General features: G+C 52.4%; 6 protein-coding genes across 6 annotated transcripts; 4 read left to right on the plus strand and 2 right to left on the minus strand.

Moving 5' to 3' along the window:
• Positions 1–4872: 4872 nt before the first annotated feature.
• On the minus strand, positions 4873–5727 carry ColSpa_07484 (4-hydroxy-2-oxo-heptane-1,7-dioate aldolase; the record flags this gene model as incomplete). The annotated part of the gene is made up of 1 exon (XM_049273696.1): positions 4873–5727. The coding sequence occupies one exon, from the start codon at positions 5725–5727 to the stop codon at positions 4873–4875; it is 855 nt and encodes a 284-aa protein (XP_049129653.1).
• A 567-nt stretch (positions 5728–6294) lies between these two features.
• On the plus strand, positions 6295–7266 carry ColSpa_07485 (D-3-phosphoglycerate dehydrogenase; the record flags this gene model as incomplete). Its single annotated transcript, XM_049273697.1, has 1 exon — positions 6295–7266. One exon carries the CDS (start codon positions 6295–6297, stop codon positions 7264–7266), a length of 972 nt encoding a protein of 323 aa, XP_049129654.1.
• Positions 7267–10646: 3380 nt separating this feature from the next.
• ColSpa_07486 (gluconolactonase) lies at positions 10647–11657 on the minus strand (the record flags this gene model as incomplete). Its single annotated transcript, XM_049273698.1, has 2 exons — positions 10647–11282; positions 11352–11657. 2 exons carry the CDS (start codon positions 11655–11657, stop codon positions 10647–10649), a joined length of 942 nt encoding a protein of 313 aa, XP_049129655.1.
• Positions 11658–12364: 707 nt separating this feature from the next.
• ColSpa_07487 (quinate permease) lies at positions 12365–13898 on the plus strand (the record flags this gene model as incomplete). The annotated part of the gene is made up of 2 exons (XM_049273699.1): positions 12365–12667; positions 12732–13898. 2 exons carry the CDS (start codon positions 12365–12367, stop codon positions 13896–13898), a joined length of 1470 nt encoding a protein of 489 aa, XP_049129656.1.
• Positions 13899–15692: 1794 nt separating this feature from the next.
• Positions 15693–20609, plus strand: ColSpa_07488 (inositol hexakisphosphate and diphosphoinositol-pentakisphosphate kinase; the record flags this gene model as incomplete). The annotated part of the gene is made up of 4 exons (XM_049273700.1): positions 15693–16908; positions 17209–18284; positions 18501–19799; positions 20076–20609. 4 exons carry the CDS (start codon positions 15693–15695, stop codon positions 20607–20609), a joined length of 4125 nt encoding a protein of 1374 aa, XP_049129657.1.
• Positions 20610–20626: 17 nt separating this feature from the next.
• On the plus strand, positions 20627–21035 carry ColSpa_07489 (uncharacterized protein; the record flags this gene model as incomplete). Its single annotated transcript, XM_049273701.1, has 2 exons — positions 20627–20664; positions 20729–21035. 2 exons carry the CDS (start codon positions 20627–20629, stop codon positions 21033–21035), a joined length of 345 nt encoding a protein of 114 aa, XP_049129658.1.
• Positions 21036–21221: the final 186 nt, after the last annotated feature.

Below are 21221 nucleotides of genomic sequence, written 5' to 3' on the forward strand. Positions count from 1 at the left end.
TATCTAAAAGCTAAACTTCTTTAACTTCTTATATTTATTAAGTAATTAAAGGAAGTTAAAGCCTGGTATTTTAAAGTCTGTTTAATACTATTAATAACTAATTTACTATTAATATATAAGATTAAGAAATCTTTTTTTATAATAAATATATATATAGTGTTTATTAACTATAATATTAGCCTTATAGTAGATATACTAGTAAAAGTATTTTCTATTAAATCCTTTAATAGTACTTAAGGATTTAAGGTTATTCTCTATAAAAGACTTTTGTTACCCCCTTGGCAGGGTGGCCACTGCCAGCGTCACGTGATGCCAGTCATCACGTGGGTAGTGCGTGCCCAACTATAAGTAGCGGTGTGCACGTCAAGATAGACCTTAATACAATCATCCTTCATACATCTCTCCGACCGGTAACAAGTGGTAGCACAACCTCTGTACGGGTAGGGAGACAGGTGTATCGGCCGAAAGGCCAAGGAGCTGCCACCTCACAGAAAGGGCAGGAAGATAGCAACTTCTTAAAAGAGCTATAATTGCACCTTCACGTGAGGGCAATTAATTGGCTGACCCTCGAGTCGGCCGCCAGACCTTCTGGTCAGGCCGAGAAGCAAACCTCGGTAAACAAAGGCAACAACACCTACGCCCTACACTCGTACGTTGCGATCGACCTCTCTGCAGTAGACGACACCCCTATCTGCTGACCTTCAATTCAACCCTATCTATCTGACGCGCTTACCGACATACTTACCAACGCGCTTACCAACAAACCCACCAACACGCTTACCAACACGCCTACTAACACGCCTACCGACACGCCTACCAACACGCCTACCGACACGCCTTCTGCCGTTGCAGAAGAAGGTTACCGGACTAGCCCAGTGAAGCAATAGGGACTATTGCTTGTTAAAGCGTCGGGGGGCAGTTGTTACCCCCTTGGCAGGGTGGCCACTGCCAGCGTCACGTGATGCCAGTCATCACGTGGGTAGTGCGTGCCCAACTATAAGTAGCGGTGTGCACGTCAAGATAGACCTTAATACAATCATCCTTCATACATCTCTCCGACCGGTAACAACTTTATTACCTTAATAGTAGTATTTTACTTATTATTATTTCTATATTATCGTTTCATACTAGACTATAAGCATAAGGCTTTTATAGCCCTTATAAATATAATATACTTATTTTATTAGAGGTTATAGGTAATTGATTAATTATTGTGATTATAAGTATAAAAGTAAAAGCTGATAGCCTAGATAATCCTGGATTTGTTTATTTACTGTACCTAGATATGCTTTAATAAGCCCTAGGCCTGGAGCTGCTTCTTAAGAGTGTGAAGGGATACCTTAAGGCTAGTCTCTTAAAGAAGGATATATATGATGTTAGCGTAATTAATATTATTACAATAGGTATTAGTAATTAACTACTAATGCTACAAAAGGTTAACTTTTTGGCTATGGGGTATCTTTAGGTAGTTATTAAGCTTTAACAATAATATAAAGTTAATTAGAAAAGAGGTTATTATTGAGTTGAAGTGGTGATAATTGCTGAAATCGTAGAAGCATGTGAATGTTGGGGGGTGGGGTAGTCGGCGTAACTTTGGGCTGCGAGTTGGCGGGTTTGTCCTAATGTACCACCGTACAATTACTGGCCGTTTAAGCCAGCTAGGATAGCACGGACTCAAGTCTTACGATCAGGTGGTTGAGGATTTGCGCCCTTCCCCGGACGCGCTCCGTGCCCCATTGTCCCTACTTCAATCATCGGCAATTATAAGTCGGCAAATGAATTGGATGCAATTATTTATGTGTCTCGATCAGCACCGCACTGGTTTATACACCATTACGTAGGAACACATATATCACGCTTGCTTTGCCCTGATCTCTCCAACGGAGTGGAAGTTATGTTGACTTGTAGGATTGGTTTTTAGTCTATGAACATACAGTTTAAATTCCAGGAAGAGAGGTCGTATTCCTTTATAGTTCTTCACTCTCGGCCTAGCAATTATTGTTTTGGCGTTAGTGTGTTGGCTTAGCTATATGACGGCTACGTAAACGTGTAACGAATGAACTGCTGGATGCGACGGGGAATGATCGGCGAGAATGCCTCCGAAGAAATCATCTACCAAGGACTTGTTAGTCGTAATCCATATAATACCCCAGACAGGGCAGCCAATAGGTCCCTACATCAGAATCCAAATGCTTGTCGCCCATAATACCCATTGAAAGAGCCAATAAAACACGCTGGAATGCCGCCAATGCCGGAAACCTAGATGCTACAACTGTAACGAGTGTCGAAGCTTTTTGAATAGTTCCAGTGACTTTCGTAAGCTGACGTTCATCGGATGGTTGTTGGTTCAACCTCCACGTGAGGCAGGCGCATATGACTGCAGCTTGGAAAATGTCGTAAGCGTCAATAAAATTACCCGCATATTCCCCCTGCGTGAAACGACCGTAGCGTCGGTCAATGAACTGCTCGGAGGTGCCAATGACATCCATCTCGACATCATGAACGGTCCCGAGTAAAAGACCTGTATTTCCCTCTGCTCGATGTATTGGCGAGACTAGTTGAGTCAAGGCTCGACAGCATAGTTGCTGCAGAAGATCTGTAATATTCAGAGTCGTTGACAGGGAACGTTCCATACATGGGGGCAGGTCCTTCCAATGGCAGATATTGCTGTAATCGAGCAAGATGTCTGTCCTTCTTCCTATTCGGATGCTAGAGATAAGTTGCGCGTGATTTATTAGATAACGGCTCAGAGACAGTTTCCTAAAAGTCTCCTGTTTTGAAACTGCGATATCCCCTTCTTCCACGGGTATCTAAATGATGGCCATCAGTCAATGTCTTATTCCACCTAGACTTCTCCACGTGAGACTTACTCGAACTGAAATGTCATCGTCTTGAATGCTGAGAGGTCGGTCCATAGCTATACTTAAAGTGCTGTGTGTCGAGTTAGTATTAGTTTGTCGAAGCTGAAATCCAGGAATGTAGTCAAGACGCGCTCACCGATCGAGTGAGTACACACTCCAAAACATCCATCGTCTTCTGTTCGCTTCCGCCATAGTCAAGTCGGCGTGAGCGTCAGGTTCCCGGTGAAGGCCAAGCGAAATGCAGGTTTTCACCGTGAGACCAAGGAGATGCCAGGCTGAGCCCCCCGCGGAGTTCAGGAGCGAGTAGAGAAGAAGCAAGACCATACAGTGTATATGCTCGAGGGACACTTCGGAGCGCAAAATGGAGTGCAACTGTTGAACAGCAACGGCATGAAACCCTGAGCTAAGCATCGATAGATGAGCTGAGTCTGGCGACATCATAATGCCAATAGCCAGTGCCATGTGAACGTTAAAGACATGAAGTGGGGTGGCACGCGCACCATCGTGAGGTCGACCGCTGTTGGCAACGATGTTGTCGTACTGCTCCAGAAGACCTTCCTCGTCTAGATAGGGCAGGTACACGATGCAATCCAGGAAACGCCGAAAATGACTACTGGTAGCATCACGAGTAAGTGGTAAGAAGTGACCATCTATGATAGGAGTGTGTGGCGCGGGGGAAGCTCTAGATGGATCACGTCCATCGATGGCTAGTGCCCCAGAAACAATCTCACTTAGGGAAAACTTCCTAGGCAAATCATCAGATTGACCGCGCGGCTCAGCCATGGCGCTGCGTGACAAGAAGCCGATAGCGCCCATGGTGGCCCTTACGGAGGAGTCTTCATTACCTCGTCTGGTGTTCTGAACAGAGGCATGAGTCGAGGTCACTGAGACAGCGTCCTGGGAGCTAGCGTTAGCCACATCCGCAGGTGAGGGTCCATATGCTGACTCGGCCCTGTTACTGTCTGTACGAGCTCGTTTTCTTGATGAAGACTGAACATGGTGCTCGAGATCAGCGACACGGCGTTTCAGGGACTCCACGTAACTAATAACCATCAGCATGGGCGACCAACCAGTGGGTAAATGTGGTATTCCGCGGGACAAGAGCCTTTGAAGTCCATACCTGATGACGGAAGTATGCGAAAGCTCTGACAAGGAATTGATATCTTGATTTCGAGGAACGCATTCAACACCTTGCGTTTGGCACGATGTGCATGTTGGTAAACGCCGGTCACACTGGCAATGTCCAACAGACTAGTTAGCCGGTGGAGCTCTGATGTCACCCTGAACCTCGGGGGGCCCATCGAAACCTTTTGTTTTCTTTTCCAGCATCTTACGCAAGCTATTGGTCGGGTTCTAGGCGTCTCTTGGGGAACTTCGGGGGTTCCTGGGGAGTCGGACGGCTCACGACCAGATGAAGCTGAACCCATGGCTCGACTTACCGCCATGCATCAGGCGACGTGAGAGTGTGGTGGGCCAAACGTAGAGGCCACATAGACAATTTGAAAGCCCCAGTGGTCGAAGAGACGTTGCGTTATGTTTTCAGCGCTCGTTATGATGGTATTCGTGGTAGTGGTGCACTGGCAAACGGTTGGCTTGATTCGAACTCCTGCCGGTGTTGCTCGCGTAATATCGATCCTACCACATTAGTCATCCTACCCCAGAGAACGGGAAGACACAACATGGGGTAAACACTTCGTTTTGTATGATCAAGAAATTTCTCCACTTTCCCCATGCTCACAATCAAGGTAACCAGGGTGGGGGTGGGGAGGTGAATCAAATTTATGCATGGGTACATCACGCAAACCGTAGAAGATGATGTCCAAAACTATGGAGTCTCACCATATGGAACAGGTAAAGCACCTTGATTTTTTGTTGAGTCTTTATCAGTGAGTTTGTCGAGCAGCTATGCCTTGGATAAACCTTACAAATTCCTAGTCCTTACGTTGTTCTAAACACATTAAGTTCCCAGCCTTAAAATCAACCAGTCAACACCGAAGCATGATGCCCAAATCTACGAAGTCCCATTCGTCTTAGTTCCATTCGTATTGATCCCATTCGCCTTATTCGCTGTCGCTCTGGCGCTCAAGCTGGCCATCTCTGTAGCCCTCTTGGTTGCACCAGCAATGAGTAAGGGGCCATCGGTGGCAGCCATGACCCAGCGCGCTCCCATTTCGCAGAACTTCTCAACCAAATCCAGACGTGAATGGAGGCCACCGACTCCAACCCACTTGCCGTGCTTGTTACAAGCATCGATCGTACGTTGGTAAGCCTCCGTCAGCCTGGGATTTTCGTAGTCGCCAGGAATACCCATTTCAGCCGTCAAGTCGTTGGTGCCAATGAGAAGGGAGTCAACACCCTCCAACGCCGCAATCTCATCCACAAGTTCGAGGGCCTCCAAAGTCTCAATCATGGGAATAACGAGAGTTGCGTCGTTTATGACTGGGTTAGAGATCTTGGCGGCAATCGAACGGAACTGGAAGTGAGGCAGCCCATTGGTCGATGAGCGGGTGCCGATGGGCTGGAACTTTGCTGCAGCTACGACATCTTGGGCATCCTGCACGCTCCGGATATGCGGTACAATGACGCCAAGAGCGCCACCATCCAGGATTCTCGAGACGAAGAAGGGGTCTTTGCTAGGAGCACGGACAATAGGCGAGATGCCGGCATATAGCGCAGCAGTGCAGAGTTGGGAAGTTGTCTCGAGGTCGAAAGAGGAGTGCTCCATGTCGACGAGGATGCCGTCGAAGCCAGCGGTCTTGGCCATCATGGGAAGCTCAACTGACTTGACCAGCTTGACACTGAGCGTGGATGCCACCTCATTGCGGAGAAGCTTCTCCTTGAGCGAGTGCGGAATAGAGACGGCCATTTTGGATACGATTGAGGCTTTGCTGAGTTGAAATTTTGCTTATACTACAAAAAACACGCTTTGGATCACGGTGACAAACCCTTTGTTATATCAGCATGCCAACTAGACACATTCGTGATGTTTCGGATCATTGCCGAGGCTATCATGAGCTTTTCGGTCCCCCGCATAGCGAATGTCGGACTCCCATCGGACTGGGGACTGAGTTTGATTATAATGGCAAAATTGAGAATCATTCGGCGTGGTCCCGGTCGTGTGGAGCTTTATCTGAGTGCGCTGGGCGGGACCAGTCCGATCGATTCGGAACGGGTCCGATAGGAGCTTCACAGCCCGCCGAATAAGCCAAGTGATTGTTGCGCAGATCTCATACAGGTCTTCAAAGCGTCAGTGTCTATATTAAAAATTTGATCTTTATAGCTAGTCTTGCTGGCCCAGTAAAGCAACAAATTTCGGTAAATCAAACTCAAAAGCCCACTGTCCATCCAATCCGTCAACTTCAACCCGAAACCCCTCTTGCCCAAGCCTACTATCTTGTCATCGCAGCTTTTACTACCACCACAAGACTTGACAATGGCACCCTCGGCAGTTTCTGATCTGCCAGTCCAGAGTTCTCCTAACGCGAAGCCGACTGTATATGTTCTGGACTCATTCCAACCCGAAGTCATTGCTTTCTGTCAAGAAAATTTCAATGCCATTTTGCCGGGAGAACCTAAACATGCAAGATGGAAGGAGGCTCAATATCTCATGATTCGGTCATCAAAACTGTCGGCCGAGGACATCGTGGAATGCCCTAATCTTCTGGCCATTGGCAAGCAAGGTGTTGGCATCGATAAGATTGACGCAGACGCCTGCTCCGCCCGTGGTATCAAGATATTCAACACACCCGGAGTCAACGCCCGCGCCGTCGCCGAATTGGTTCTCACATTGACCACGGCCGTCGCGCGTCAAGTGGGCACAATCACCAGGAAGCAGAACTCCGGCATCGTTGTGCCCAAGGAGAAGTGCTCCGGGTTCATCCTGCACCGTAAAACGATTGGAATCCTTGGCATGGGAAATATTGGAAAGTGTGTCGCACAAATCTTCCGCGGAGCGTTCGAGGCACACGTCATCGCGTACGACCCGTACTTGCCTGCCGAAGCTTGGGGAGACATTCCACACCACCGTGCCCAGTCGGCCGAGGAGGTGTTGTCGGCGTCTGATGTCGTGACAGTCCACATGCCACTAACGCCAACAACGCGTGACTTGATCGGATACGCCCAGATGAAGAACATGAAGAAGACCGCTATCGTTATCAACACGGCGCGTGGAGGTATCATCAACGAGGCGGATCTAGAGCGCGCCTTATCGGAAGGCCTCATTTGGGGTGCGGGCTTAGACTGCCACGAGCAAGAGCCTCCGAGCCAAGAGAAGTACGGGGCGTTGTGGGAATCTGGGGCTCTCAGCACCCCCCATATCGGCGCGGCAACGAGAGAAACACAAGTTCAGACCGGAATGGCAGCAGCAGTTCGGCTGTTAGAGTATATTACCTCTAGAGAAAACTAGATAATGCAGAGAACAATGTCGCAATAACAGTAAGCATATCAGAGCACGGGTTCCGCATGATTGACTTTAGTCGAGTACCTTGATCATAATCACCAGCTGCTATAAATAACAGAAGTGTGAATGCGGTAGTCGAAGACGTGTACTTAATTATTCAACGTAAAGAATTGAGCCAGAAAGCCGGGGGGGGGGGGAGGATCGTTGGATGTGTAGCTTGAAAGAGGGTAAAAGGATGGATTTCATATTGAGTTGTGATTACAACAATTCGCTTAGTCGCAACTTAAAACTCAAAACTATCAAAACCACCATGTCTACTAGGGTCGCCATACACATACTCTCCTAACACCGTTTCCATGTTCCACAACGTTTCATCGTTAAGAAAAGCCCAGTCAAGCAGATCGCTGCCAGGAGACAAGTTTTCTGCAACTCCCAGAGAAATGAAGTTGCTTCCACCGTTGAAAAGGGACGTTGTGAAATCGCCCGTCACTCTGCTATCCAGAGGCAGTGAGAAGTTGAGCGCGTTTGATGCACTGTTGGCAACGAGCTGGGGCTGAGCCGCCGGGCTACTGCTTGCGCATCCCATGTTGTAGACAGCGTGGCTGGGTAGTGTCTGCCCCGAAGAAGACGAATGATGATGTGAAGAGCCTGAAGAAAACCCAGAAGTGAGGTTTGAAGCCCAACGGTCACCCAATACAGACCGAGGAGCGGTGTCAGATTGCAGAGCTTCCAAGATTCGATTGAGTTTCCGAGACGTGTTGCGACGGAGTGCCTCGAAAACAACCACATAGTGTCTCGCGCTCGGTAGCTGTTCCACCATGTCCCTCAGGGTCTCCTCGCATTGTGACAGCCCTGCAGATGCATTCTGGACATCCTCTCTGTCGAGTGTCGTCGCAGCCGAGACACAAAACATCACAGACAAGCCCGCCGTAAACATCATGTGAAAGTAACTTCGAGTGTGGGTAATGAGCGGCCGATGCTGACACAGGGTGGAATACACATGTATGGTCCGCAGAGCCGTCTTGAGGTAGAGGACGGAAATGTGCCTAGGCGTTTTCCCATCCCTTTTGGGCATTAAATCGATCGCTCTACGCACGAGATAGAGCTGCTCCCGGGCGAGCAGAAGATCGTACCAGTCTTGGGATTCATAGAGACATTTTGGCCGCGGGAATACTGGCGCATTGTCTCTCCACTCCTGGAGCTCGCGCATCAAGCAGCTCAGCGTGGTGTAAATGTAGCCAGGCGTGAGATGGCTTTGCGAGGGCTCGGAATGGTTCCGGGAGAGCTTGGAGAATTCTGTATGGATCCTTGATGAAATTTGTCTGAGACGTACAGAGATGAAGAACACGGTCATTTCATTTGGACCAAGTGAGACGTGTATCATCTGGAATGCCATGAGATCTCGTAGGGACTGGTCTGCAGCTATGAGATCTTCGTCGTTTGCGTCGACAGGAAAACTGGTTTCGATGTCGCTGTCGTCAATGGCGAAGGGCTTCCCAAGCAACGTCGAGCTATATCGGTCAATCATGTAGAACTGCCAAAATACTCGACGCTTCATCTGTGCATGCAGGAGACTCTTGCTTGGTTGGTCATCCAGATGCAGGCCTTGTTCGATGCAGAGGCGACCGCAAAGCCTGATAACATCCCATATCGAAGTACCTTGTACAGTTCACACATCAGACGAGAACTTTATAGGATCAACCCAAATTAGATGCAATTGCTTACCGATACGATGATATATACCGAAGCGACTTACAAGTAGTAAATCTTGCACGGAGTCTAACCCCCGTGTCAAGAAATCTGTCCCAAGGTGCTGTAAAGCAGCGAGATAATAGCCTTCGGGATGTTGGTGATGCGCGCCATTGCGATACGGAAATACGGAACCCATTGCCAGTATCAGGAAGGCCCTGAAAAGGTCATGGCTTGGCGCAGATTGGCTAGCCAGGGGGGGCGAAAAGATGCGGCTACGAAGCTCCCTGATCTCATTTCGACAGAGGAAAGGGCTTTGGACGTGTGACCAGTCTATGCTACGAGAGGATTGTGAGTATAGATAAACTCAAAGTTATAAAAAAGAGTATGCTTTAGAACATACTATTTTTCGAAAAGAAACTCAGCGTCTTCTGGGGAAGGCAGTTCACAGGGTCTTATTGGTGGCTCAGGGGCGTTTGGCACTTTGGCGAGGATCTGCAGCAACTCAGTGTTATTTCTTCTAAGGTCCGGGTCGGTAAACAGAGAGGCCATGAAACTAATAAGATGAGTTAGCAAGCCTCTCGGAAGCAATGTCCAAGTCGACTCACCCGAGCCCCTCTGCGTGAGAAACTTCGGAGCTCTCAATCGAGGCGACGGTGTGCCCAATTTCAGCTGTGGGATGGTCGGCTACCCTCGATGGCCGTCCTTCGTCACTTCGTACTGTCTGCAGCATTGACGACAGGGCCTTTTCCTGTTGTTCTAGGCGATCGATCTCTCTGGTTGTCAAGATCGGTTGTCAATGCTGGGTACGGGGGTTCTACAAGGGTTGTGGGAAACTTACGCCCGGGAGAGCAGCTCTTCGCCCCCCGAGTTGAGAACGATACACTCGCCGCCACTCTTTGTACATGGAGTACATTTTGGTCGCGTGCTATCGCACTGAAGCAAGTCAGTTCGTTGTGTTCATGAGGCCGAGACAGCGCGCCTTGACGAAGGCGCATGAGCCTTTTCGGCAGTTACTTTACTGAGTGCACATACCCTGATCTTTTTGTGATAGCACAGCTGGCAGGCAGGAAGTCTGGGTAAGCGGACTGCGGCAGAGTTCATTTCGGTTATTGCGGCCAAGGGTCGCGCCTCCCCAAGTCCGATGCGCAGTCCTGTGCAACTCCCGTTCTGTTAAGCAACTTTTTGGAAGTTGGACGTTTCGGACACCCTCCGAGGCGGCAACTGGAGTGGAAGTGGAGTTCGGCTTTGCTCGGCTATTGAGGCAGTCAGCCTTTCCACCTAACCTCAACTCCTTGATCAACAATCTTACGATTGCCTTAGAAAGTGAGGGATATAGAAACAAGTGGTATGTTGACGATATTCTGTCGCTAGTATAGCTCAGGGTGGGAGCACTTGGGTGGCATTCTGATTCGTCTCTAGTCGGCAGGCCTCATGTAGTTCAAAGTTTCAGCTAGCGCGTGGGCCTATCATGAGGCTCGAAGAATATTAAATCTTGGACTGTGTAGCCATCGACCAATTGGCGCAAGGTACTAGGGTCGATTAAAGAGTTCTGGGTGTACAGACTATCGTTCTCGGATGGAAGTTGTTTTTGAAAACACGTGCGAGAACCGGCGGGACAATGACACGCGAAGTTTCTAGGATCCTCTTAGGGCATTGGGTTTTTTATAACATCTCTCACCCAGTCTATCAGTGTGCTATATGCTTTTGCTTAACCCTTCCACCTTTGGCTGCGGCCTCGCCCCTTGGCAGTGCCACTCGACCTTCTGCACGTTGCCTTCCAAACTATCAGTGATGTAAATGGTCTTGTTCTCCGGCCCGCCGAAACAGCAGTTCGTCAGGTTGATGCCACCCGTGCCCGTAACGATGCGCGCCTTGGGCACGCCGTCCGAATCAACGACGAAGACAGAGCCCAGGCTTGGGTGACACACAAACAGGCTGCCTTCCTCGTCCATGGCTAGGCCGTCCGGACCGGCGTTGCCGAACGACTGGAAGAAGACGCCGGCTTTCGTGGTCGTTCCGTCAGGGTGGAGGGGGAGCCGCCATACTTGGTTGGAGCGCGTCATGGCCACAAAGAGGAACCTCTCGTCAGGGGAGAGGACGATTCCATTGGGCGATACTCCGTTCTCGACAAGCGTTTCCAGCTTCCCGTCCGGTAGTAACCTGTACACCTTGCCCGTCTGGTCTGTCATGCCTGTCTGGCCTTGGTCGGTGAAGTAGATGGACCCTTTAGAGTCGACTATTAAATCATTAGGGCCCTTGAACCTTTCAAGATGACGCCGAGACATCAAGGGCTTGACAGTGCCAAGGGAAGGGTCAAAAGTAAGGATTCCCTATCGGCGGACAATGTGGTAAGACTACCATCCAACATGAAAGGCTGACAGAGGGCTGAGGCAACATACCTGCTTATAGTCGGCAATTACAAACGAGCCATCCTGTCTCACGGCCAACCCGTTGGGCTCGCCATCCCATTCGGCGAATACGCTGATTTCCTTGGAAGGGTCGACCTTGAGGATCCTGCCATAGGGGATGTCCACGACGAACAAGTTTCCAGCCTCGTCCGCGACGGGCCCCTCGAGAAAAATGTACTGGAATGGCCGAGCGAAACCGCCTCGCCATTCGGTTTCCTTTCCAGTGCACCGCAGGTGTTCCGGCACCCGTACGTACAGCTCGGCCTTGATGGTTGGGGGCACGGGGTAAAAGTTCATGGTGGCGGGTTGGATTGTTGGGCAAGGATGCTTTGCGGTCTCCGGGGAACGCGGATGACTTTCGACGACATTACCTTTTTGTCGTTTGTTGAGTCGACCGGGCTCCGCAGTTGCATTGCAGCCGTTTTGGGTCAAGGAGATGCGTTGATGGCCGCGTAGGCCCTTGCGGACATGTTCCGGTGAGATATCACGGAGCCAGTCCGACGGAGAGGTAGCTAGCCTCGGAAACCATCCACGAGGCCGACGTCAACACCAATGCCTTTGTTTCTCGGTGAACCTCCGGGCCGCACAACGATGCCACCTCCAGTTTGTACCCCAGAGACCCCGCAATGCGGAGTTGGAATCTGGGGAATACTTGAGATGGGCGGCTGACTCCCGGAATATCTTGGCATGCAACCCGTTGCCATTCAACTTGGCTGGTTGAGTTTCTCTTCACCACGGACGAGGTATAGACTTGTTGATCTACCCATCTTTGCAAAATCAAAGCCGCCAAGTTTGCATCATGTCTTTGATCAAGGCTACGACTGCCGCCGTGAGAAACAGCCCAAGAGAGATCTTCAACTGGTACCTTTTTGGATGTACTTGGATATGGAGTTTCTCGGGAGTTGCCAAGGGATTCGATGAAGGTAAACTCACTCAGTACGGAGAAGTGATGGGACGCTGGCTGATTATAGACTGTACCAGGCAACATTGCCTCTCTCGTAACCATGGCGGTCTTCAAAAAGCGATTCGGGGTCGACCACCAGTCTGACAGCGAATACTCGAACACAAAAGGGTGGATCGTGGCAATCGCTACGGCCGGTGCGGTTTTCGGGTGTCTGGCTTGCGTCAAGCTCACAGAGAAGCTTGGCCGCAGGCTGGCCATGCAAATATTCACCGTGATCTACATTGCCGGTATCCTCGGCCAGACGTTCTCGTCCGGCAGCCTGGCGGCGTTGTATGTCTCGCGCATCATCGCTGGCATAGGCATTGGTGCCACGACTGTGCTCCCGCCAATTTACATCTCAGAGGTATGGCAAACTTGGTTACTGCACACCAAGTTGGGGAACCATTCGCTAAAAGTTGAGCTTTCAGATTGCTCCTCGCTCAATCCGTGGCCTCTTGACCCTTCAATACACCTGCTGCCAGCAACTCGGTGTCGTTTTCGGGTTCTTCTTCAACTACGGTATCACGAAGCACTTTGCTGGGTCCCAAACGCAATGGCAACTGCCCACGGCTTTACAGATCGCCCCGGCGGTCTTGTGGGGTCTGGGAACGTTCTTCACCCCCGAGTCGGCGCGCTTTCTCCTGTCACGGGGCAAGCCCACCGAGGCCCTCAAAGTGCTCTGCGACTTTCGAAAGCTCCCCACGGACCACCCCTACGTACGGGAAGAGTTCGGGGCCATGGAGGCCCAGCTCGAGCACGAGATGGAGATCGTGGCGGGCGCGTCGGTCCTGAACCTCGCCAAGGAGACGTGGACGGACATGCCGAACAGGCGGCGCTTCGTGCTCATGTTCCTCGCCCACCTGTTCTCGCAATGGTCCGGGGCAAATGCCATCACGCAGTACAGCCCCTCCATCTTTGGGTACCTCGGCATCCAGGGGGAAGAGGGCCGTCTTCTCGCCACCGGCGTGTACGCCATCGTCAAGTTCGTTTCGGTGCTGGTCTTCTCCGTCTTCGTCATCGACTTCATCGGCCGACGACGGTCCCTCATCACCGGGGTCTCTCTGCAGATCACCACCCTCTTGTTCGTGGGCATCTATCTCAAAGTCACCAACGGCCTCAGCGCCGAGGAGATCTCGGCCAACCCGGCTTCCCGGCGGGCGAGCGAGACGTCCATCGCGGCCATCTACCTCCACGCAATCGCGTGGTCGATCGGGTGGTTCTCGATCCCGTACCTCGTCAGCGCAGAGGTGTTTCCCATCCGGATCAGATCGCTCTGCGTGTCGGTGCTCATGGCGTTCCACTGGGCGTTCTACTTTGGCTGCTCCCGTGCGATGCCCTCCCTTCTGGCGGCGACGGAGCGGTACGGCGCCTTCATCTTCTTCGCCTCCATCTGCTCCGTCTCTCTCGTCTACGTGTATTTGGCGATGCCGGAGACTTCGGGCAGATCCCTGGAGTCGATGGAAAGCCTCTTCAGCCGGCCGTGGTATACGGTGCACAAGGTTGCCTACCCCAAGGCGGAAGACCTCGCTGCGGCGCCTGCGGCGAGAGACGAGGAGACGCAGGATGGAAAACCGAGTGTAGCATACATGCCGTGAGCCAATGGGCGAGTCTACACGTATAGCTACTATTGAACTAGGGTACATACGGGTACCGGAGCGAGGACTTGCGCAGCGGCCACGTCGTTGCGACATTAGTTGTCTGCCTATAGACTACCTCATGCCAAGTCCTTCTGCCATGTGTTTTTGTCGTTATAGTTTATAGGCAGTGGCAAGCCTCAGCTAACTTGGACCAAGTTCAAGAGCTGAAACCGAAGCATACAATAAGAAACCTCATAACATGTAGCTCGTTTGGGTTACTGTGTGAGAAGTGAATGAATGGTATATATTTGAGCGGTGTCCGCATTCCGTAGTCAGCCGGCTCCGTCGACCCGATGCCTTTGGATATCGACTTGCTGTATTGACCGCCGCTGCACGTTTGGCAACGCTGTGCTGCAACTGGCTGGTGAAGTCTAGGTTAAGTGGAGCGTCCGAGGACCATAATTTCGAGCGCCGGTAATCAAGGTACTTTAAGGAGTGCGACAGCATGTTTACGACATTTCATCCGGTCTTTTGGCGGAGCTTATAGTAAGTAGTACACGTGCGGAGGTTTTGGGGGAAGGGGGCAACTAATTAAGAAAGGACCAATTCGGGTGACAATGACGCTGTCAATCGAGCTCCGAGGTGTCAAAAGCCGCGTTCAGTGCTCTCATTCGCCGGAAGCCGTAGCGTTGGGGATGGAATTGGCTTGGGAACAGTTCGCGGCGGTCTGCTGTCAGGCGCTGGCTGCAGCGAACTATGTCTTGGAGGTATGGCTTTGGTGGCATTGGCGGCATCGGGGCCCCACCTCGCCCGCATGTCAAGTGTCGCAAACAACGTTATCCCTGCCCCGCCAACATCTGGGCCAATTTTTTTTCCTGAACTCTGATTTCCTTTTTCCCCCCCTCTCTCGCTTCTCTATTGGGAAATCTCTTCTACTTTCCCCATGCCCCCCTCCGCAGTGCCCATATGTCTTGGGCCCCAGGCTTCTAGAACACCCTCCTGGCCTTATGTCTGCCAAAAGGAAAAAGAAACCCTCCCAGGGCTGCTCGAACCCGTCTGTATGTGTGTCCGCTTCCGCCGTGTCTTGGCGCACACGGGCATCACGCTCGCAGCTTAGCTGCTGCATCCCGCTGCGTGTCGCAATCGTCGTGACCGTCAGTACATGTGATTGGTGTATCAGGAAGGAAGGAAGAAGACAATAGAAAACAGACATGGGCAACTTTCCATGTGCTGCCATGGGAGAAAAGAAGGCGGGACCACTGCATGTGTGACTTTCGATCGCCTGCCACGCTCCGGGCCCAATGAGGAGGGGCTGTCGTGCGTTTGACGTCGCTTTCTTCATCTCGTCATCTCTAATAACCTTTTCATCTGGATGCAACTACCTACATCTGTGTATCTGTGCCTTTGACTCCAACTGCCCTTACTCCAAATTCCAACTCTTGCCGTACCTAGGCAGGCAGCTCTACGTCGCTTGGACATACACAAACCGAAAACAAAAAGTGTGCAATTTACTTCATCGGCCAGAGAGTAGCTTCTCGTCTGTCTCGTTCCTTCAGCGGCTGTCGCCACTTTGAGGCAATAGCACCGTTTTCTCGCTGCAATCGCATAGTACCTATACTTGCACCACCAGTAGCCGCCAAAGGACAAAGCATCACAAAGAGCACGAGCAAAAGGAGGGAAGGGGGAAAAAAAGGAAGAAACAAGGTTCTAGCGTCCACGGTCCACGGCCCAGCAATTTCTCGAGTCAGCAGCGCTCCCCTTTTCCAAACGTCCGTCTGATCAGTTTTGTCTCGTCGCATCTGGCTGGCAACCATGGATCGACCAAATTTTAACCCCCGGCGATCTGTAGATAGTGCTCGCTCGGCTTCCTTTACCGCGCCTGCTTCCCCTACCGCTGCTGCTGCACCTGCACCTGCCTCTCCTCTCAATCCCAATTTCCACGCCCCGTCGCCACCTTCTCACTCTGCCGTGAGCGCGTCTGCGCCTACCGACATCCCTTCGCGATCGAGGCAGGGTCGCTCCGTCTCGCACTCTCTCAACATCTCCTCGTCCGCCAGCAGGAAGAGCCGGCATGCTGAGCCTGGAACGACCGACGCCCACTCTGCCACTGCTAGCCTCTCCATGCCCCCGCCCGCTTCGATCCCCATAAAGAGCCCTCGAAGTTCCCTCTGCCGCAGTCGCCGAGAATCAAACAACTCACTCGAGGCCTGGAGCGATTCTGCTCTTCAGTTTGCCGACCCCGACGACCTCGATACCCCACGCCTCATGTCTGGGTCCAGCCAGCACCAGCAGGATTCCACTGCCCCATACCGTCCCCTCCCCGAACCCGCCCTCACAACCCGCGCCTCGTTTTCTTCCGAGTCGGATCCCAAACGCACATCTGTCTCCAGCGTCTTCTCAGTCTACTCGCTGGCCTCGGCCCGCGGCGTCGTTCCTTCCTCTTCGGCTCCCGCCACCCAATCCTCTGCAGCTTCGACCAACGGCTCCGACGGCGGCCCTTCGCGCTCCGTTTCCGGCATCATGTCGTCGGGAAAACCTGTCACGAATGCCTCCCAGCCCGGCGCCGAGCTCTCCAACGTCACCGTAACCACCTCCTCCAACGGCCAGAACGGCAACGCTGCCGCGGGCGGCCATCACCTGACGCCCCGCGATACCAATACTCACGCTCACGATGTGATTAAGCGTCCTCGTGCCGAGCGGCCCCAACCCACTCGATCCCGCAGTCGGAACAAGCGACGGTTCAGCGCGAGCACTGGCGCCAGTAGCCATAGCCCCAGCAGCGATCGAGGGCTCTTCCACAGCAAGGAGAAAGAAGAGGGTCAGTCAAGAGATACAAGCGCGCCGCGACAACGTGTGCCGACGAGCTCTAATGCACCTGCAGTCAAGCCCGCGCCTTGGGGTGTCATTGGAGTGTGCGCTTTGGACGTCAAGGCTCGCAGCAAGCCGAGCAGAAACATTTTGAACCGCCTCATTGCGAATCGCGAATTCGACGTCGTTGTGTTTGGCGACAAGGTCATTTTGGACGAAGGTAAGGGCTACTCCACCCCCCAAAAAAGAGAAAAACGCAGGATTGGGGGAGAGCAAAGAAAGCGAGATGCTGCGTTTTGTTGAGGATACATGGCTAACCGTTTTTCTTCTTGTTGCAGAGGTTGAGAACTGGCCAATGTGGTAAGTCCTCACTGTTTATTCTGTTTCGCCGGGAGGCTCGGTGAGCCAAAACAGCATAGCTTCGTCCCCATCATCGACATGTGCCGTCACAGGAATTCCCTTCTACTATTCTCGACCCTGTTGATGCGCATAGGCAATGCCCTCTACGGATGTTAACTAGCTTTCGCATCGGGATCTTGTATTTCTTCATGTGCTCCTGCTAATACTCCTTCCAGCGACTACCTCATCTCATTCTACTCGGATGGCTTCCCTTTGGACAAAGCCATTGCGTACGTCAAGGCACGGAAACCATTCTGCGTCAACGATGTGCCGATGCAAAAGATCCTCTGGGATCGCCGTCTTTGCTTGAACATTCTCGATCGCATTGGTGTCCCCACTCCGAGTCGAATTGAGGTGAACCGCGATGGCGGCCCCAAGATCCTAACCCCAGATACAGCTAAGCACATCAAGGAAATTACTGGCATCACTATGGACCCCGAAGAGCTGGGATACAACAGGCTACCCCGCAAGGTTGAACTGCTTGACGATGGCGATGTTCTCAGCGTTGACGGCACTTTGCTTAAGAAACCTTTTGTTGAGAAGCCCGTAAGCGGCGAGGACCACAACATCATCATCTACTTCCCCAAATCCACCGGCGGTGGCGCCCGCAGACTGTTCCGGAAGATTGGCAACAAGAGCTCGGAATACGACCCGGACCTGAACGTTCCCCGCGCCATTTTGGAGCCAGAGAACAGCTACATCTACGAAAAGTTCATGCGGGTTGACAATGCCGAGGACGTCAAGGCCTACACTGTCGGGCCCAACTATTGCCATGCCGAGACTCGCAAATCGCCCGTCGTTGATGGCGTTGTCAGGCGTAACACGCATGGCAAGGAGCTGCGCTATGTGACAGCCCTGGATCCCGAGGAAAAGGAGATTGCCAGCAAGATCTCAACCTCTTTCGGCCAGAGAGTTTGTGGATTCGACTTTTTGAGGGCTGGCGGCAAGAGTTATGTGATCGACGTCAACGGTTGGAGCTTCGTCAAGGACAATGACGATTACTACGACCATTGCGCCAACATCCTCAAGGACGTTTTCGTCAAGGAGAGACTTCGCAGAGGCGGTGTCACCTCCCCGGCGCCGTCCCCAGCACCTTCGGACATGACCGACCCGCTGGCGTCGCGAGGCAAGGAGAAGGAGACACAGCCAGTTCCTGTGCCAATGACTCAGAACAAGTCTTTGAGCAGCATCTCAGCTGTCTCTGAGAAGCTGCCACAGGAGTCGAAGCCCGCGCCCCCGAGTGCGAGTGTACCCACCCAAAAGTCAGAGAGCGCACTCCCTTCGGCGGTCACCAGCTCGTGCACTAGTCCGACACTCCCACCCCCGCCTCCTTTGGTTGACCCTGCAGTGGCAAGTGTACCCTCCACGACAGGATCAGCCACGCCGTCTGCCACGCCTTCGTTGAAAGGAGAGGGAACGGTACCGCCGTCCGAAGAGGCTCCAGTGCCGCCGCCGCCGCCGAAACACTCTTGGAAACTCAAGGGTATTGTATCTGTCATTCGACATGCGGACCGTACTCCTAAACAGAAGTATAAGTTCACCTTCCACACAGCGCCTTTCATTGAACTTCTCAAAGGCCACCAGGAGGAGGTACTTCTTATTGGCGAGGCAGCGTTGGCTAGCGTGCTGCAGGCCGTCGATGTTGCCTTGAGAGCCGGCGTGGAGGATCGTACCAAGCTGAAGTCCCTCCGTAACGTCCTGGTCAAAAAGGGCGGATGGGCCGGTACCAAGGTGCAGATCAAGCCCATGTTCCGAAAGAAGAAGACGGAAGAGGTCGCCGTTTCATCAGGCGACGAGCTCTCGCAAGTCTTGAAAGAAGGTGTCGAGACTGATTTCGCAGAAAAGTCTGAAGATGCGGTTGCAAAGACAGAGAACTCCTCGCCGTCGAGGATGCCGCCCAAGAGGCATGATTCTCTATCTGGCGTTACAATGTCGCGCATTACGGCAGCGGAGGAGAGTCTAGTTCTGGACAAGCTCCAGCTCATTGTGAAATGGGGTGGTGAGCCCACTCACTCAGCGCGGTACCAGGCCCAGGAGCTCGGCGAGAACATGAGAAACGATTTCAACCTTCTCAACCGTGATGTGCTTGACGAGGTTCACGTTTTCAGCAGTTCCGAACGTCGAGTTACCACCAGTGCGCAGATCTGGGCTTCTGCTTTCCTGGATCGCAAGGACCTTCCCGAAGACTTCATCACGATCCGCAAGGATTTGCTGGACGACTCGAACGCCGCCAAAGACGAGATGGACAAGGTCAAGAAGAAGCTAAAGGGCCTCCTGCGTAAGGGTAACGAGCGACCTCCTCAATTTGCTTGGCCAGAGAAAATGCCTGAACCGTCGGAGGTCCAGACTCGCGTTGTCCAGTTGATGAACTTCCATCGCCGCGTCATGCACTACAACTACACCAAGCTGCACAACGGCAGTGCTGTTGCGTCACTGAACAATGCCATTGCGAACCCCGGTACGGAGAAGCCTGCCAACGGGGACGCTTCGGCCTCAACAAGCTCCACCTCATCGTCGCTGTCTCAAGCAAATGCGGTAAGCAACATTCAACCTAGATGGTGTTGTGGCGAGGATGCGGAGCTCTTCCGAGAGCGCTGGGAGAAGCTTTTCGCCGAGTTCTGCGACGGAGACAAGGTCGATCCTAGTAAGATCTCCGAACTCTACGACACAATGAAGTTCGATGCCCTGCATAATCGGCAGTTCTTGGAATGGGTCTTCACACCGCCCAAAGCCATGTTGGAGGAAGAGTACGGCATCAGGGAAAAAGAGAGCAAGGAGAGTAGCAAGGATGGCAAAGCCACCGAGAAGGGCTCGGATGATGGCAAATCGTCCCTAGACTCCCGGGAGGAGCGACGGGACGTTTCGGGATCCAGCGATAAGGCAGAGAAGAGCGAAGCTAGCAAGAGCTCAACCTCTGTCAGACGCATCTTCCGACGTCGGTCGTTCCTCAACGGGCTGCGACACGCCGAGGCTGCCCCGCCAGAACAGTACTTCCACCTCTACAAGGGGAACACCCAGACCAAGGCAAAGACTGACGCCCGGTTCGAGCCGCTCCGGGAACTGTACCAGCTTGCCAAGGTGCTCTTCGACTTTATTTGCCCGCAAGAGTACGGCATTTCCGACGGCGAAAAACTGGAGATTGGTCTCCTGACGTCGCTGCCGCTGCTCAAGGAGATTGTCCAGGATCTCGAAGAGATGCAGGCGTCGAACGATGCCAAATCGTTCTTCTACTTCACCAAAGAGTCGCACATCTACACGCTCCTCAACTGCATCTTTGAAGGAGGTATCGAGACAAAGATCAAGCGAAGCACCATTCCCGAGCTTGACTACCTCTCGCAGATTTGCTTCGAGCTGTACGAATCCGAGACCAAGGCCCCGCCGACACACCAGACGGCGGAGAAGAGCAGACATTTGCCTACAGCATTAGGATTACCATCAGTCCCGGATGCCACGTCTTCGACCCTCTTGATGTTCAACTGGACAGCAAGCACTGCATCAGCTGCGCTCCACGGCGCAGCCTGACCCCTCATGGCGACTGGATGCAAGTGATCCGTACTCTGAGAGCCAAGTTCAACCAGTAAGTTGCCGCCAGAGGCGTTACCCCGTCGGGGGTTGGATGTGCCTGCTAATGAGCGTTGCAGAGTCAAGCTTCCCAAGACGTTCCTCGCCATCAACCTGTCGGATCTCTTCTCCTTCGAGGACACTGAACGACGGGACAGTGACAGCGAGGGTCTAGAGATGAAGGCATTGCATCCCAAGCCGAAGGCGACAGCCGTTACACAGCACGAGACTGAGACCGAGTCCGAGGTACTCATCGAAGCCGGCCAGGCCCTTGCATCGGCCTCATCCGTTGTCATGGAGCTCGAGGAGCCGGTAAGCCCAAAGACCAAGTCAAGCGCTTCCGACACTGAGGCCACCCCTCAGGTGGCAGAGTCTAGCGAGCAATAACGTAGCACTTGCACCTTGTGGTCAAGTCATGATGTACGGATAGCACATGGGGAACAGTAGGAGGAGCAAAACGAGAGACAGAAGACGGAGTAGGCTTAGGCGCACCATACATAGCATAGCACCCGCAAAACAAAACACATGTCTTCTTGAGTAGCGTGGCAAGATGTCGCATGGGGGCGCCACGCC

The sequence above is a fragment of the Colletotrichum spaethianum genome (assembly GCF_022836535.1).
Source record: "Colletotrichum spaethianum MAFF 239500 DNA, contig19, whole genome shotgun sequence".
Classification (NCBI taxonomy): domain Eukaryota; kingdom Fungi; phylum Ascomycota; class Sordariomycetes; order Glomerellales; family Glomerellaceae; genus Colletotrichum; species Colletotrichum spaethianum.